Genomic DNA, 19,385 nt, shown 5'->3' on the forward strand with positions numbered 1-19,385 from the left:
GAGAATGTGTTATAATAATAACAATCCTTGCATTTGATATAGTGCCTTATCACGTCTTCTGGACGTCTCAAAGTGCTTCACAGAATATACTGTAAAGTGAATTGACTGCATATTTTGTGGGCGAAATGTGGCAGCCAATTGCACACAGACTTCAGGCCAAGAAGATGCCATCGCTTGTGGTGGAAATGAAGTGGTTTGAAAGTCCAGCCGACATCTAAATCGGGGACTGTATTGCAACAATGTAAATTGCTATATGGCACTTTTAATAGACTTCATCTCCACTAACATTTTAGAAAAAGTGTGAGTGGGGTGGGGGGATTATCAGGAGACAGGGCATGAATTGTACACTGCTAGCCCTGATTTCCTTATTCTGCTCCTTGTCCAGATTTGGATTAATTTAGAAAGATTTACATAGACTACAGCACAGAAACAGGCCACTCAGCCCAATCATTTCATGCTCCGCACAAGTCTTCACCCATTCCTTTACTCGCTCCCATACCCTTCGATTCCCCTCTCCCTCATGTGAAGGTCAGGCTTCCTCTTCAATGCATCTACACCGCTTCTGACAGCAAGTTCCACAATCTCACTATCCTCTGCATAAAGTAGTTTCTCCTAAATTCTCTTTTTGATCCCCTTGTCGTTAAAAGCTGTTTGACCCAGAGTTGCTATCGGTGCCAGGTAAACAGGTAAAACGTTACATAAACTCAAGCAGTCACCTCCTCACTGGCAAGAATTAAAACCTAGGATTGGAAAGTGCGATGCTCCCAGGAAGAGATTGACACCGATGCTGCTTGCTTCATTTAAAGTCTGGTCATGTCACAATTTTAACGCATAATTTTTCAGAAAGTTAAAGTAAAAGGTTTCTCTTTTTATTCTCTTCTGTCATTTCTCTCTCTCTCAAACTGCTTGTGTGGTTCAGTCACTTGGCAGGCTTGTTCAGCGTTGCGCCTGTTTGATTTAGTTACTGGAACATGTGTTTGTAGGTCAAAAGGTTATGGGTTCAAGCCCCACATCAGGACTTGAGCTAATCTATGTTGACAATCCAGTGCAGCATTGAGGGAGTGCTGCATTATTGGAGGTCCTCTGAATAAGATGTTCACGCACTAGTTTGGGGAAGAGCTGGGAACTTTATTGGTGTTTCTCTCACATTTATAATTCCTCAAAACATTTGCCTACAAAATATCTACACTATTGTTTTGGTCAGCCGGGTGTCTGACACATGTGGAAACCCACCGCCATGCTTAAGAGTATCCAAACCAAATACTTTACAGTTCATAGTAATAATAATCCTTGCATTTGACATAGCGCCTGATTACGTCGTCGAGATATCTTAAAGCGCTTTACAGGATATACTGTAAAGTGGACTGACAGTTTTTTTGTGTGGGAGAAACACGACAGTCAGTTGTGCACAGTAATGTCCCACAGACAGCCATGGAGCGAGTGACCGATTTATTTCTGGGATTTGTTGGCCAGGACACCGGGAGAAATTCCCTTCTCTTTTCGAATAGTGCCATGGGATCTTTAACATCCACCTGAACAGGTAGACTGGACCTCAATTTAACACCTCATCCAAAGGATAGCACCTCTAACAATACAACACAGTGTCATCTTAAACTATGTGATTCCTGACATAAGGCTTCAACTCACAATCTTCCTGTGAAGCTTCTGAAGCGCTTTGAGTTATTTTCCCGATGTGAAAGATGCTATATCAAATGGCAAAGATTATTATTAAAACATCTGATCATTCATCTCACTACTGTTTGTGGGATTTCGCTGGCAGAGATTAGCTGGTGTGTTTACTGACATAAATAAAATCACGACATTTCAAAGTTAACTCACAACACAACCACAAGAACAACAACTTGCACTCATATAGCACCCTCCACGCGGGGGAGTACTCAGCACCCACGTGAAGTAATATTGAGATATTTTGAAACAATAAAGTGATATGGATTGCAAGTATTAATATTATTATTATTATGGGGTTGAAAATTGGATATCGGCGACCTCGAATTGCAAACGGTGACTTCTTACGGTAACCACAAGCTCATTACGCTGAACCATGGGAAATCACTTCCGACACCCAAGTGGGGTGGAGTTCCTGGGGAGTTGGAGCAGAGCTCCCACTAGTCAGCGCAGGGAGCTTTCTGTTACTATTGAGGATCACTATTTGCAAGCCAGGTGGTGAACATTATATTTTCAACCCTGTGTCTTTCTTCCTGGGTCGAATCCTACGTTCTCTTCTGTTCTCTTGTGTCATTTACATATAGGAAAACAGACACATCCAATATCGCCTGATTTCTATTTCACGAGCGCTAAAACTTTCCCTTTTGTTTCACACTACCCTCGCCCCTCCAAAGCGAAAAAAGCTTCTGCACCAAACAGAAACTCAACGCTTCGCTTTGCCTAAGCTTAAAACTGCTTCTATCCTTTAAACGTCCTTCAGCCTGCCAGCAAAACACAGCCAGTAATCAGGGACAACTGCCTAAACTGGAGTAATGTCCTGTCTAAACAATCCTCAGTCATTCTCTGTGGCACAATGTAACCCAATACTCCTCAGAGAAGCCTTTCTTGCCGATGAGTTGTATAAACCAACAACCTGACCAGATCCAGCCTTCAAGGGTTAAAAGAGGTACTTCCTGAGGAGCCTCTCCAGCTAGTTAAAATGTTTATAGGCTGTGATACATTTTTTAAACATCTGACCATTTGAATAACCAAATAATTCATTATTGCAAATGCAGTTGAGTGTGTGTAATTGTATATGTTATTTATAGATAAGCTGGATGATTGATGTGTGTGTGGCACTCTTCCCTGCCCCACTGATTGCTGCTGTGTGGCAATGTTGGATATCAGCAATCAACACAATGCAGATGCCATAATCAACTATGGTCTCGAGATACAGACTTGTACCCAACTTATTCTTGTTGAGTTTCCTTACCAGCTACAAAATTAATCCCTCTCTAACCGTCTAGCTGTCTCACTCTCCGTCTCTCTCTTCCAGTCATTTCCATGGTTTTGTTGAGCATGTCAGCCTGGCTCAGTGGTAAACAGACACATCCAATATGGCCTGAGTTCCATTTCATGAGCTCTGGACCTTTCCCTTTTGTTTCACATTAACCTCGTCCCTCCAAAGCGCCATATCACGACTTGGAATCACATCGTCTGAGCTGACACTCCAATGCAGTGCTAGGGATTGTTGCATTGTCGGAGGTGACGTCCTTCGGATGAGACTTTAAGATCTTGTCTGCCTGTCCAGGTGGACATTAAAGATCCCATGGGATGTTTTGAAAAGAGAGGGAGTTTCTCCCAGTGTCCTGGCCAACAATCAGAAGAAGGCCATTTGGAAATAAATATTTACATTTATAATAATAATATATAGTGCCTTTTATGTCAGGACAATATCCCAAGGTGCTTAACAATACCCAAGTTGGGGCTGGGAGCCGAGGGGGTGACAGGGATTCTAACTAAATTTAGCATTTGACTTAGTGCTTTAACAAAGTGTCGAATTGTCGAATTGTCTCAAAGGACTTCACAAGAGCTTTGGTAAAGTGTAGTAACTGTGTATTTGTAGGCCGATTTCCCTTATTGTCACTGTATAATGCATGCTTATGCAAAGCTTTGGGTTCACAGGTCATATTGAGCGTTTTCCTGTTCGGCATTTCCCATTGAAGGTGAAGATGAAGACTACCCTGCAGCAGATGAAATCTCCATTTTAACCCGGGCCGTTTACTGCAATCTCCAACAGACCATTGAGAAAAATATCAAAGGAAAAAAATGAAGTGCTACACAGGGTAACTTACGATTTTGTTTTGCAATGTAATACAACTGCGGAGTGAAAAATAATGTTCTTACGTTGAGTCAGGCGATGGGTCAGGTGAACAAGAGAAAGTTGAACAACAACAGACAACAGGGAAGAAAGTAAATAGCACGAGCTGTGAAGCAAGCCCTGATTAAATGGAAAAACGATTCACTATCAATTGCAATTATTTTGCAGAGAGCACTATAATTGTGCTGCAGGCTGGATATGTTTGCTTATTGCACAGGACTCAGCAAACCTGCAGATTTACACCTCAGTAAAAACAACCCATCGTATAATCCTGGTCCAAATCCCTCTGGGAACTTCAAAGTACTTTTAAGCAAATAGTAATGGGACAACTGAGGTTCTTATAGATTTTTTTTACTTGGCTTTGTGGGATCCAACAAACGAAGTTAAGGTAATGATATAATTATGTTAAAATGGTCATGAAGATTAAATTAAACCATTATTGTCTTATTTCAGCAGGATTACAAAGCGAACGTCCACTTGAGGACATCAGTAAGAATCTTTGTATTAATGTAGGAATTATACAGGAACATTCTTTGAACTGGGTCATATGATGCATTATTGTTTACTTATATTCCTCCCAAGAGTTCTGTTTGTCAGTCGTAGTCCGTTTCTGTAATGTTGACCTCTACTTTTTTTATTGTACAGTACTTTGTTCTGTAAACAGTAGAGGCACTACTGCTTATGATTGTTATCCTCATAGAGACATTTACTGCATTGAATACTTTATCCCTCATTGCAGAACACAATGTTCTACCACCATTGCGTGTGGTGGTCAGATCCAAGTGTTAGAGGGTACCAACATTTCCATTAAGACCTCATTGCCAGTTTAATCCCGCTTTTAATTTTTGGAAGAAGTTTAGTGTTTTTTATAACAGAGTTACAACTCAGCATCCATTTTATCTCTCTTAATAAATGACTAAAATATTAAATATCGGAGCTTTTAAATTAGGAAAAAAAGAACTTGTGTTTTTATACCGTTGAAACATTGCAAAGCACTTCACACGTCATTACTGTGCAAGGTGTCAGCCTAACTCATTTGATAGCACTCATGCCTATGAGTCAGAAGGATATGAGTTCAAGCCCCAAGTTGGGACTTTGAACTCACAGTTTAGGCTAATACTTTAATGCAGTACTGGGAGAGCACTGCATTGTTAGAGGTGTCATCATTCAAATAAGAAACCAAAGTCCCATCTGCATGTCCAGGTAGACGCAAAAGATCTCATGGCATAACTTGAAAAGAGAAGCTGAATTTCTCCAGTGTTCTGGCCAACAATCCCCCAGATAAAAATGGTCATTCACTTTCTGGCTGTGTGCAAATTGGCTGCTGCATCTGCTTGCAAATAACTACTTTATAGTAAAACCCCGTGAAGCACTATAGGATGTTTTCATGCCATGAATAGGCGCTATATCATGCGTAAAGAATATTATTGCAATCGAGTGTAGTGACTGTTTTTGTAGACAGGCAATTTGAGCCACCAAAGTCTCAAAGCAGCCAATTACAATTGCTTCCAATGTTTGCGCACCAATGAGTCATATGTTTATTATAATAATAATAATAATAATAATCCTTGCATTTGATATAGCGCTTTTCACGTCGGGAGGACGTCCCAAAGCGCTTCACAGAACACACTGTAAAGTGAATTGACTGTATATTTGTGGGCGAACGCGGCAGCCAATTGCGCACAGCAATGTCCCACAAACAGTTGTAGATTGAAAATGACCAATTTAATTATTGTTTTTAGTTTTTGGAGGGATTATTATTAGGCGTGTGGAGTAAGGAAACTTGCCCAAGGTTTCGCCCTCTGCCTGGAATTGAACTCAGGTCTCTCACTTGCAAAGCGAGTGCTCTAACCACTGAGCTACAGGACTCCACGAGTCATCTTCAGTAACAGAGTGCTTCTTTCTTCACAGTGATACTGCACTGAAGTGAAAAATAATATTCTTATAATATGTACATAAGGTCAGATGGACTCCACAGTAAATAAACTGAGCAGAGGAAGCTTATTTTCTTAACAACTGTAAAATTTAATTATTTTATTTTTAATTTAAGTCCATTCAAAGAAATTTTCAAGCAGTAAAATTATTTTTTTTTAAAAATCAGCTAATGCCCCCTGACAATTATCCATTCATAAAAGTGGGTTTGTGGTCTGGTCACTCCCTGAGAAGGAATGGTTGTTCCTTTGAGAAATGGGGAGGGGAAAGAGGAGAGCGAAACGTTTCACTGAAAGTCCGGATTTGAGAATGATAATATTAATAATAAACCTTGCATTTGATATAGTGCCTAATCACATCTTTGAGATGTCTCAAAGAACTTCACAGAATATACTGTAAAGTTAATTGACTATATTTTGTGCGCGAAACACAGCAGCCAATTGCGCACAAGTAGTCAAGGTTTGAGTGACCAAATTATTATTTTTATTATTTTTTTTGAAGGGATTAGTAACCCCGGAAAAGCGAAGTGCCAATCGACTAAGAAATGGGCTCCTACTTCTGCTAGGTAAACAGAGGTGTGTGGAGTAAGGAAAGTTGCTTAATGTTTCGCTCTGCTGGGCATCAACCCCAGGACCTCTCACTTGCAAGGCAATACAGTAGAGGACTCTACAGAGAATGTCCCCTTCTCACTCCTGAGTCACTGTAGGATGTTGGCACAGGCATCTCAGAGATTGCAGAGCTCTCATGACAATGTGCTTGTTCTCATGTAGCAATGAGTGAGAGTTGAATGTTGGAGTTGTGATATTCATAATTAAAACAACAAAATTACATTTATTTAGTGCCTTTCACATCAGAAGGACATCCCAAGACGCTGGACAATTAAGGGTTTGCACATGAGCTGGGGGGGTTGGAATCAAGAGGGGTGGAGAGTAGGATGGCCGAAAGCATGATCAAAAAGGAAAGCCTTGACACAGTCCTTGAAGGGGGCGAGGCGGAGGAATTTGGGGATGGAGTTCCAGAGGTGGGGGCAGGAAAACTGAAGTCCTGACTGATAGTACGACACTCTACCACAATCTCCTTACCTTCAAAGGCCTTTTTGAAACGTATCTCTCCTACTGAGATTTTGATCAACGTCGTTAATTTCCCCTAGTTTCCTCTAGCTCGGTGCTCCCCGTCACATATATTAAGCGGTTCGGGGCATTTATCCCATGTGAAAGGTGCCATCTAAGTGTTTTTGCTGATCCTGATGATGTTGCAACAAGTGAGGAACAATTGGCCCTTTTCCTTTAAGTTCTTAAAAGTTTTCGGGAGTAGTACTTTACCGATGGCAGTATTGATACCTGCTTCCTTCACACACTCTAAGCCGATGTTTAAAAGCTGGCCTTGTGCTGTCACCTTTGCCATGAACTACCTGATAACCCGTAGTCTCGCGGTGAAAGCCAATAAGTGCATAAAAGTTAGATTGTCAATGCAACAATCACATCAATAACACTTCCACCAGCAATTTTGAAACAATCAGTCTCAAGACCCATGCCTTCCTTTCAGACAGTAATTTGTTTTTAGGCTGATCAGGCATTTATAACTGCTGAGTGACCCATATTGTAAACTGTACAAAATACAGAGTCATATTAAAATGAATATTAAAGTGGGATTAAAATGCAAGAGTTGTGATATTCATAATTACTGAACAGTGAATCCTGTGAAGCACTTTGAGACATCCAACCTGTTTTGAAAGGCGCTCTATCAAATGCAAGGATTAATTCATTAATAAAGAAAAAAATAAACAAATTGCACCTGAAAATTGTGCCTGTGTCATTGTACGACTTCATTGCGATTATACCATTTTCACCGGATGTACTTTGTTTGCATAAACCCAGCGTATGGTGGGGAGCGGGTGGGAGTGGGATCCCACTGTCGTCCCATTCCACACTATTCTAGGGGCAGGCTCGCAAAGGCTGGAGAATTTCAGAACACGTTTTCCTAACGCTGGATCAAAACCCGTTCACCAAAACCCACAAGGCAACAGCATAATATTGCTTGGCACAAAAATTCAATGCCAGCCTTGGCGATCAGGGTAGCCCACAGACTGTTGTGCATTGTGCAACTTGTAATAAAAAAATTAAAATCTAAAAGAATATTTGCAAGCATTTAAGGTATTACCATTACTAAAAACAGCTGTTTGGCAAACCACAGTGAAAGCTAAAACGCATCCCAGTTAAAATGTCATTGCATTCATGCATAAAATAGTGGACTTTTTCGAAAGACAGACACAAATTCCCCATTTTATTTGGAAATCACTGGCCATAATTAGTTTAAGTTTCCCCAACGTACACGTGTATAATATTAAGGAGATGGGGTTGTGATGTTATGTCTTGTACCCATGCTGGATGCTGTTTTAGACTATGTAAGTTAGAAATCCCAGTCAACATGTCAATTGTAAGTCCAAATAATAGTTGGGGAAAAATAAATAAATCATGTTCACAATTTTCATTTCTTGCCCAGGTTTACAATAAACAGGCATGTGGCCTAAGTGTATTCACAACTCCTATTTTTGTCCTTTCACTCAAGCACTGAGAGTATCCATACCACACTCTTTCTCAAGCAGTGTCTGCACGACTGAGTTGAATGTTACACTCCAGTGCAGTGGTGGGGGAGCTCAGCACAGTTAGAGGTGTTGTCCTTCAGATGAGATGGTAAACTTGGGTCTGTTTTGCCTGCTCAAGTGGACATTAAAAGATCCCATTACCCTATTTGAAAAGAGAAGGGAATTGATCTCAGTGTTCTGGCCTGCAATTCCCCAGATAAAATTGGTCATTCACTTCTTGGCTTATTTGTGAGACATTGTTGTGCGCAATTGGCCGTCGCATTTGTCTGCGCTTTCCAGTAAAATCCTGTCAAGCACCTTGCGAAATTTCAACAATGTGATTAAGTGCTGCATCAAATGCAAATATGGCAAATCCCTGGACTTACTGGACTCCAGGTAAGCATAATTCAGACCTAGCCAGACCAGGCTTGAAAGCGATAAAAGTGGGTAAATGCAAGAATAGGCATTGTAATTGTAACTACCCTTACAATTCTGGACAGCCAGTGTCAATCTCCCCAACTTGTCCAGTAACTGGCGTTTTGGTGCATATGCATAATGTAAGTGCACTGGGACAGATAACTTTGATGTGTCTCATTCATACAGCAGCCAGCTACTGTACAACCCTATTACGCCTCATCACACTTCTCTGGGTCCTGTACCTCATCACAACTGCCTGTGTACTCTACTCTGTCTGGGTCGAATTTGCAGTATTTCTTAACAGGATTCCTATCAACCTGCAGGAACTCAGCTCAGGAAGTATTGGAGTATTGGAACAAAGATCCCGGGAAGTGGGGAGGTTGATATAATAATAATAATCCTTGCATTTGAGATAACGCCTTATTACATCGTCGAGATGTCTCAAAGTGCTTCATAGGATATACTGTAAAGTGGATTGACTGTGTATTTTGTGGGCAAACGTGGCAACCAATTTGCGCACAAACAGCTGTGGAGTGAGTGACTTTTATTTGAAGGATTTGTTGGCCAGGACACTGGGAGAAACTTCCTTCTCTTTTCAAATAGTGCCATGGGATCTTTAACATCCACCTGAACAGGTAGTCAGGACCTCAGTCTTAACATCTCATCCGAAGTACGACACCTCCGACAATGCAACAACCCCCAGTGCTGCATTGTACTGTCATCTTAGATGGTGTGATTCCGAATCCCGTCATGGGCTTGAACCCACAACCTTCTGACTCAGAGGCAAGAGTGCTACCAGTGTGTCAGTGTGACATATGACTGCAAAGCGTCCCCATTATGTGTCTCGGGTTCCTTGCTGAGAAATCCTATTAAAAAGTGCCTCAGATCTGACCCCCATCAAGACCAATACCTTACATTGCAGTAACAGCGTTACATCTCAAAACCAGGAGATGTCCAGGAACACGCAGTATTCTCAGAAGTCTCTGTTCAATGAATAGAGCTGGTGCTGATTTATATACAGAAACAATCCTGGCAGCACCACAGTTTAAGACAGGAAAGCTGGTACCCAGCCACCCTGATTTGCTTAGGGAACAGCCTGCCCGCATATCTAATGCTATTTATCATTGAAGTTAAAAGATTATATTGAGGTGAAAATAAACATTAACATGTGTTCTCCAGAGAGGGCCCAAATTTGATTTTCTTCTGATCACACTTCTTCCGATTAACCAGAGTTAAGATTTTAGAGCACGCGGTATATCATTTGTAGCGCTGCCAAAATGTTGCCTTTGCACTCCCTGGTAGTGAGATTGTGAAGACGAAGAATCTTTACATTTGATACAGAGCTTTATCATGTTGTCGAGACATTTCAAAGTGCTTTGCAGAATATACTGTAAAGTGGAATATACTGAAATGCCGCAGTCAATTGCGCACAGCAGTGTCCCACAGACAGTTGTGGATTGAGTGACCAAATTTATTTATTTTATTTATTTTTTGGAGGGAGTATGACCCCCGGAAAGGATCTGCCAATCGACTTACAACCGGGTTCCTACTTACTCCTTGGTAACCAGGTGCATGTGGAGTAAGGAAACTTGCCTAAGGGTTCGTCCTGCCCAGGAATCAAACCTGGGTCCTCTCACTTGCGAGGCGAGCGCGCAAACCACTACACTACGGGACTCCGAAGAAGATGAACTCTCCAGTGAACGCTGTAAGACTGAACTGCTGAAACTCTCCTGACAAAGGCAACAAACCTGGAAAAGGGACTCACTGTCTTCAGAAGAAAAAGTGCTCGGCAAAAACAATTTTTTACTCGGAGAAAGAGAGATAAAATAAGAATGACAGTGACTTGCATACAAATAACGTGATGACACGTAAGTGATGATAAGTGATGATATGTAAGTGAATGCAAAACAGGTTTAGCAAGCACTCTTTAGCAGAGGTTCTGTTCCATTCAATGGCTCCGGTTATGTACAGTGCCAGTTACAGCTCATTTGGACTATTGTATGTTCAGTGTTGGCCACCCAATTTTAGAAAAGATATACTTGCTCTGGAGGGTATCCAGCGAAGGTTGACTAGATTAGCAGCAGGGTTGAAGGGGATTAACTATGATGAGATGATAGTTAGACTGGGGTTATATGACTTAGAGTAGAGGAAGTTTAAGGGGTGGTTTGATTAAGATGTTTAAAATAACTAAAAAGATTGACAGATAGACAGAGGACATCTCTTGCCCCTAGTAAACACATGCATTACAACAGGGCACGGCCTTAAAATCAGAACTAAGATAATCAGAACTGAAGTCAGGAAGCATTTCTTAATGAAAATGTGAAACATTTTACCTCAGTAAACTATAGACCAATAGACAAGTTTGAAAGAGAGACAGACAGATACTTGGGTAGTAGAGGCATAAAGGGATGTGGGCAGGGCATTGAGATTAAAAAGACTGACAAAATCTAATAACCTGGTGGAACAGGTTGGATCAGTTGAATGTTTTCTTTTGCTGGTTTCTTTTAAGATCTGTGAAAAATTAACAAAAACTAACCTTGCGTTTGATATAGCCCCTTTCACATCATCGAGATGTCTCAAAGAGCTTCACGGGATATACTGTAAAGTGAATCGACTGTATTTTCTGGGTGAAAAGCGGCAGCCAGTTACGCACACCAATGTTCCACAAACAGCCATCGGGTGAGTGATCAAATATATTTGGGGGGTTGTTGGCCAGGAGACCAGGAAATGGGACCTCAATTTAACATCTCATCCAAACTATGCACTTCTGACAATGCAGCAACCCCCCTCTACCCCCCCCCCCCCCAGCACTGGAGTGTTAGCTTAGACTATGTGAGCTCAATCCTGACGTGGCAATGAGTGGAAGGAGAAAGAAAGGAGAGAGCACAAGGAAAACAGAGAGACTTAAATGGTCCCCACTACCTTTCCTGATAATCCATTCCACCTATCAATTACCCCCTGTGTAAAGAAATAGTTCCTGATCTCTGTCCAAAACACAACGTTCAGAATCCTGAGCATGTGCTGTCATGTCCTGCTGCCTTTGCCATATTGATATAATATTATCATCTGAAAACATTGTTCGCACAGCATGTAATTCATAGTTAGAGCCTTGTGTCACTAATTTGTCCCCAAGCTTCCTAGTTCTTCAGAAGGTTGGGAGTTTGCCAAGGTCACTATCAATTCAGCCACATGATTGAACAATAGATTACTGGAACTGATCAGTGCTTCCTTCCCATTGAGACATAGCAGCTCACAACAGGTAGAGAGATCTGTCTGGAAACAACACAAAGCCAGAGAAACTCAGTCACTAAAAGAGAAGAGTTTCAGTGGCATTAAAGAAATGATCACATTTTGGGTCCTCTGAATGGGAATCCAGTCATCTGCTGAGGAGGTTGTGAACAGGAAAAGGCCATTCAATGTATCAAGCTCAACCTCACTAGAAATACCAGACTTGCCGGGCCAATGTAGACATGTTATTGTGGCTGTGATGATTATCACATGTTCCAACATGGGACGGAGGCACAGTTAAACATTTTAATCGGTTTGATGCCCTTTATTTTAGCAAGCTTTACACAGTCTTAACCAGTCTTAAGGGTTATTTAATATTGGTTGGCAAGTTTAACAACTTTGGCAACGCGGTTTTATAATGGGAAAAAATCAAACCATTTACCGAGCAGAAAAATAATCCCCTGAATCCTATTTTTTTTAACCTGTGGCAGTTGAATTTGTAGCGAGCAGTGCAGTCTTGTATCCCTGAGTCTGCAGAAATTACACTCTCTATCTAGTCCAGAATTCTGACATAAACAACCCAACGTGAAGAGATGAAAGTTACATTGCATACAGAGATCTCCGCACAATAAATGCCATGCTATACAAACAACAATGGTGCAATTAATCAGATACCAGGACAACTTCTCACTGAAACAGAGTTATGGGCTGAGAATACTGAATTAGAAACGTCTAATTCTAATTATGACCCTATATGCCCAGGATAACACAATACATCTAATTTAATACAGAACGAACGTCTGGGGAACAAAAAGCCAGCCCAGCAAATAACATTTTCTCAAATGTTTTCTCATCACTTATAAATCTCACGATTCAACACACGTCTAAGAGACACGTTGTATTCAGTGCCTGTTGTACATGTACTATGTTATGAGACAAGTCAGTTTGAAAGTCCTAATCAGATCTCATTATATCCTGTTGTTTGTGATACTGTGCATTTATTTTCCACGCAAAGTACAAAATTAGGAATTATTCCACATTAAATTACAAACAGATGACTTTGTCTTGCCATAAGACAAAATAATATTGCCATGATTACAATACAAAGTGTCGTTCCCAAACCGCTTGAGGTTCCATTGATATGAGTTCTGCGGGATCTTACAATTGCGAGGTTGCAATGCCACAGAGAGAACAACCAACCCTGCATACTTAGAGTGCAACGCAAACCAACAAGATTAAAATTGAGCTGCACTGGATCTGACTTTGTGCTGCCGCAGTAAGATTCTTATTCTGGATTAGCGTCCAAACAAATACACTGATTTTCTAATACAACAACGACGACAACAACTACAACTTGCATTTGCATAGCTCTCTTCACGCCGGACGGTGTTGGATAATAGAAAAATGTGACAAATCGGTTTCTACCTTGAGCCTGTGCCGCAGAACTGTGCGAGTATCCGAGGGATAAAAGGGCCGTCTCAGTGAGCTGGTTGAAGAGCACGTCTTTGCGAATGAGCACGAATTCGGAATGCTCTTCTTTGCCCTCGCAATCTGTAGTGTTGCCTGCCTGCTCCACCACACAAAACACTGGCAGTGTTGACCCTGTATGGGTTAAGGGAAAAAGACGGTGAATAATAAGAGAGGTGGGGGATTCATTTAATTCATTCATTTCAGTCTGATCAGATCGCAACTCCAATCGCTTGCAAATGCCGTTTGATAGTCTATCCATTTTGATTCATTGACCTGTTTGTTGATACTAGCAGGACACCATTAGTTTTACTGAACAGGCCGCATTTCTGACTTGAAAACAGAGATTATACATATGGCGAAGTAGAGGTTTATTCAAGTTTTCATGCCTTTAATTGGCTTGCAGTAAACAACAGGGAATCAATACAATTATATTTTATTTCTTATGTTACCAAAAAAATGTTTGCTAAGATTAATTCAATTTGAAAAAATAGGCAAAAGTGCCCAGCAAGCACATTAGGTGTACTCTAAATAATAATAATCCTTGCTTTTTTTTTGCATTATGAGTACAAGATTTCAGAAACTACCAACTTTTGCAGTGTCTCTACCTCTACCTGTGGGATATTATTATTGAGCCCCAGAAGTGTTGTTGTACTTCTCAGAGGAAGTGTGGAAGGAAATTGAAGCAAATAGAAGGAAATTGCATGTGCACAGAGGAGAAGATCAAATTCTTTGTCATTTCAAAGAACGACTATTACAATTTAAAGATCCTTTTTCCAAAATGTTAAACAATTGGGGGAAATTCTTAACAGTTACAATAATTTTCCTGTCAGATTTGTTTTAAAGAATTGTTTGAGGGCTGATAAAGCTATGCCAGTGGTGGCGAGAGGAGATGGAATTGGGTGTTTGTGGGATGGGTGGAAGAAGGAAAAAAGAGATATGTTTGTAGGAGTTATTGAACCAGACAGATTAAGAAGCTGAATTAGCCTGCACAGTTACAACTGAAGCATGCCGTGTTATTGACGTTAAATCCGCTACTGTTAATACACTGTTGGCCACGTTAAATTATCTGAGCAAATTCCTTCAATCATTCAAGAACATTCAGTCACTGTATTTTTTATATTGGAGTTGCTGATAGTTCATTATATAGTCTTGGAGATGTCACCCGATCTTTTATAAGTATCAGCTGAAACACGACTGCAGATTCCAAAAAATGGGCTGAAATGAACAGTCGATCCTAGCAGGACTCGACTGTGCTATCATCCAGCACATACATTGCTATCCAAACGTGATCAGCACAAAGCAAGGACATTCAGTCATCAAGAGTTGCTGATAGGTTTACAGAGTATCCTGAGCTTGATAACTTTCTGGAGTGACTCCCCCCCACCACCCCATCCATTGGGTTGCTTTATGAAATAAAATTGCTCACTAAAATGAACATCTTTGGTTTATAAACTTCAATCCTGCTCACTGGCACATGATGGACGATATTGCTAATAAGAATATAGTAAATGCCTTCTGCACTTGTAATCCTAACACAAGATCGATTTAAAAATACTTACAACTGAAATTATCATCGACCAAGGTACCTGCTTGTCTGAAACATTGGGTCTCAGTTTCTGACACGAAGGTTTTGCTACCAGAGCCATTTGCTACTGGACTTTTGTTAATCCACCATCTTTGAAAGTTTAACTTTTTTTTGTAATATAACATTTTAATTTGAGCTGTTTATATGACTCAAGGTTCTTGCAACAAATGGGGTTTGATTACTGAATCACCACTCTGCATGCACTTTGTTCCTCGTGAATATTTATGATTTTATTTTGCAAGTCCTCTTAAAATACTTCTTAAAATCTATACCTAGCAAATTATCAATACAAATGACCTGAGCATTCCTTCAACAATGGTGACAACTATCTTGTACAGCTTGAATGAACTATAGCTCTGATCCATTCACTCCCTAGGGTAGAAATTCTACTTGGGGAGTGAATGGATCTACTTAGGTCTAGATTTACTCTGTTGACATAACATTTCAAAATTTCCAGAATTTGTCAAATTTTAAATCAATAAATAAATGATCATTGTATTTGATATAGTGCTTTACATTTCGGGGGTTTTGTCTCAAAGGCAAACACAGCAGCCAGTTTCGCGCACAGCAATGTCCCACAAACATCCATGAAGTGAAAGACCAATTTTATTTAGGGGATTGTTGGCCAGGACACTGGGAGAAACTCCCTTCTCTTTTCCAAGTAGTGGTATGGGATCTTTAACGTCCACCTGAACAGGCACAGATGGGATTGCTATTTAACATCTGATCTAAAGGACAGAACCTCCAACAATGCAGCCCACCCCAGCTTCGGAGTATCAGACTATCAAAGTTTAAAGTCCCGAGGTTACGGGACTTTAAAGTTTAAACATGAGGCTATCAACTGAGCCAGGCTGACAGGCGATTACAGCCTTAATTCTGAAGCCGGTTTTCTGTCATTTATTTTAAGGACTACAGAAACGGATGCCAAAAGTTAAAACAGCATTCGACAATTTTCAAAATTCTGTGCACTCTGAAAGACTACGTTAAAAGGAGTATATTTAGATCCTGGTGGAATTTCTAGCCATGGGTCCCTCAGCCTAAAAGTCTTCATAATGCAGTGTCCTTGTCCTCTCTGCCTCAACTACTCTAATGAATCCAGACACTGCCTTCAGCAAGCGTGGATAAGTTACTACAATATCACTTGAGGATTAGCTTTCTTCTCTGAGATTTATTTTATTTTTATTTTTAAAAAGACCGCTGATATATATATATATTACTTTCTAATTTTTGCAAACTTTGGTGCAATGACAGACAGTGTCATATTTTAATTGCTGTCAGAGCCTATAGAGGTGAATTTGTCAACATCGCTGGATCGAGTCGACAACACTTGACAGACATTGTGGTTAGCACCACAAGGTGGGGACAAATGTCTAACCTTAACACAGTATTTGAGTTAATAGGGACTTATTCTCAAAAATAACGTGAAACTTGTTTCGCCAACAAATTATACAGTCAATTCACTTTTTACGATATTCTGTGAAGTGTTTTCAGACGTCTCGAAGACGTGATAAAGTGCTATATCATTATTAAAACATTAAGGACCCATTCACAGATAATCGCCTTAACTACAATCTCTTCCAAATGGAAGACTGGTTGTTTACTCACTTTCTCAGCATGGGAAGGGATTCTCAAAAATAACATGAAACCTGTTCTTGCTGAGCTAACCAATGCAATTTGTTGCTATTAAGACGAAGCGGAACCTGTCTTCAGGGGCTAAAAGCCTTGGAAATGTGGCCTTTGTCCTGTTTGTGAACAATTTCACTTTTTTGAGTTTTAGGTAACATGTTATCAATTGCTCAGTGCAGTAGACTGACCTGCAAAACTAATACCCTATGTACCTTTTCCTTGCCCCCACGCTTACAGTATAACTTTACAAAGAAAACATAAGCCATTACCCTGTTAAATAGTCACATCATTCCAAATCGCTATTCCTGGTTTCCACCTATTCCTCTTAAAACAATAAAAAGACGCAGAAATATAAGAAAAAAATCCCGGCTCGTCTCTCCTTAACGCACAACCTGAAGCATTTGACTGAACCACTCAAATCTTAGGCAATAGTCGGAGTGTGTGGTATTATATTTCCATTTACACTTGAACTAGTTTGCATCACTTTGCGATCGCTTTCTCTGCACAGACCCCGAAGACACAGTTTCTACAGCTCCTGAGGGAGAATCTTAAAATAACCACTTGAATCCGACAATATTTTTAAGAACATTTCTAAAGCACAACCGACCGAGGAGGAACTGGTATCCGCATTGCAACGCTGACTGATGCAAATTACTGATACAGATTACATTTGTATCATGTCCTGAAATATCTCGATTTGACAAAGTGCACTTATTCTCGACTGGGAATTGAGAGGCTATTTTTTTTTCTGTATTAAAATTACTTTAACTGGTCACTGAGGGCAGAGTGCTCATGAAACCTGGGAACATGCCTTTTTTTCCTACAAAATAAGGACATAACCAGCGATCCCTTACACCCTGCAATAGTGCTCTCTCCCTCTCTCTCTCTCTCTGCAAATGACAGGGAGTTTGTTTTTGATGTCAGGGAATCGCTTCTCACGAGTTACACGTTGCACTAAAGCTGGGACGTGAACCTGTTTGGAACAGGATGGGGGTGAGGGGGAGGGGGGGGGGGGGTGAGGTGAGGTGAGGGGGGGGGGCAGAGAGTCTGCACCTCTCCCCCTCCCAGCAAAGCCAATATTTCTACAGAGTGGTGATGGAGTTGGGAAGAGCATCCCAAATGAACTGCACATCGGCCGAGCTCGGCTTCCTGTAACCCTACACCCCCAAAGGAGACTTTAAATCAACCTGAACCCCCTGACGCCCAGAGTCGTGGTGGCCCTGATGTCAGCTCCACACCAGCAGTAGTGACTGGGATCATACCTCCCAATGCCTTGACCGAGGATCCATTGACCCGGGCTCTCCCCCCTCCTGTCGGGCTGTCATTCGGCTCCAGCCTGGCCATCTTCCCCGGGGTTGGATCCCTGGCATCGGGGCTGCTGCTCCTCCTCTCCGGGCTCTCCCTGAGGCAGGGGCTGGTGCTTCTCATCTCCATTCTCCGCCACCAATTTGTGAAGGCTCCCGAATGCAGCTCACAGTGGAAAGTGCATAGACCTGGAACCAAAGGAACCCAGAGAGTCAAACCCAATTGCCAAAGCCTCGCACTGTCTTGTCCATAACGCGCCACCACCGCGTGTTAAGCTTAACACATCCCAATATCTGGAGCTGGAGGAGACATCACCTGCAGGAACACACTCGAAGTTATCTTAAAACGTCGAGAAAGAGAGAGAGAGAGAGAGAGAGAGGGTGAGAGAGAGATAGAGAGAGAGAGATTGAGGGAGAGAGAGAGAGAGAGAGAGAGAGAGAGAGAATAAAAAAGGGGGTTAGAAGTGAAAGATTCAGTTGCAGAGACACTCAGGAGATGTCTCGACTCTTCTATACACATCTATACGTTCTTACGAGACTAACATCTAAAGAAAAAACCAGACTGCAGTTAAGAGAGAAAAAAAAAAGCCCACGCAAACTGACACATACACCTGACAAGTTAAAGTTAAGGCAATTTGTCATTTTGAAACAAACCTTAAATCACTCGCTGTCTGGCGGCTGTGCAACAAAGCGGGTTTCAGTGTCTGCGACGCATTATCTAAAAGTTTTCACTTAAACCTGTCACCTCGCAACGCTGCGAGCGGCTGTGTTGACATTTTTTTTTAACTCTCTGACAGCAGACGCTTTTTTTTTTCTTTTGCAAACACTCGAGGAGGAATCCCGCAGTTTAAATGCATCAAAACGCAATGAGAATCGCCTCTGGTGAGATGGAAGTGGCTGGAGGTGACACCGCAGTGTTGCGCCGTTGGTTTAAGTCGCAACTTTAACAACTGCTAGTCTTTTTTTTTGGGGGGGGGGGGGGGGGGGGTGGAGGGTGGGGGGGGGGGGGGGGGGGTGGAGGGTGGGGACGGGTGAGAAAAAGTAACTGCCTGCAAAAACTCAGTTGAAGCCTGTCTGCCTGTTGTTCTGTTGTTGGAAAGTCTGTCGCCCTGTGACTTACTGTCTAGGATGTGTCTGTGACCTGCGGGAACCGGACTCCGTCCATGTGTCAGGCGCTGGGGATCCAGGTCTGGAAGTTTAGCTGCTGGACCTGCAGTCCCGGACTCAGATCCTCTCTCTCTGTGTGTGTGTGTGTGACTGTGTGTGTGATCAGATTTGGGTCTCCTGTCCGATCCGACTGTGTGGAGTGAGGGGTGAGGGTGTTGGGGGGGGGGGGGGGGGGGGATGGTGGTGGGAGGTGGGTGGATGGGGGAAGGAGGAGGGCGAAATAAAGTGTAACTGGCTTTTTTTTCC

The 19,385-nt window shown here is 41.6% G+C and overlaps 1 protein-coding gene across 4 annotated transcripts in view; it reads right to left on the reverse strand.

Moving 5' to 3' along the window:
* Nucleotides 1-19,385, reverse strand: part of satb2 (SATB homeobox 2) — a 69,455-nt gene that overhangs the window by 46,569 nt on the left and 3,501 nt on the right. For 2 of the 4 annotated variants that reach the window (XM_007900071.2, XM_042336458.1), the window contains exons 2-3: nucleotides 17,931-18,161; nucleotides 13,413-13,589 (exon numbers count right to left, since the gene is read on the reverse strand). In XM_007900071.2, the coding sequence (XP_007898262.1) occupies nucleotides 13,413-13,589; nucleotides 17,931-18,102 (349 nt within the window). In that variant the 5' untranslated portion in view covers nucleotides 18,103-18,161. Of the gene's footprint in view, nucleotides 1-13,412; nucleotides 13,590-17,930; nucleotides 18,162-18,626; nucleotides 18,658-19,092; nucleotides 19,107-19,385 lie in introns of those variants that run through there. The other 2 variants (XM_042336460.1, XM_042336459.1) reach the window with 2 other exon arrangements.

Source organism: Callorhinchus milii, unplaced genomic scaffold (genome assembly GCF_018977255.1).
Source record: "Callorhinchus milii isolate IMCB2004 unplaced genomic scaffold, IMCB_Cmil_1.0 Scaffold6, whole genome shotgun sequence".
NCBI classification, from domain to species: domain Eukaryota; kingdom Metazoa; phylum Chordata; class Chondrichthyes; order Chimaeriformes; family Callorhinchidae; genus Callorhinchus; species Callorhinchus milii.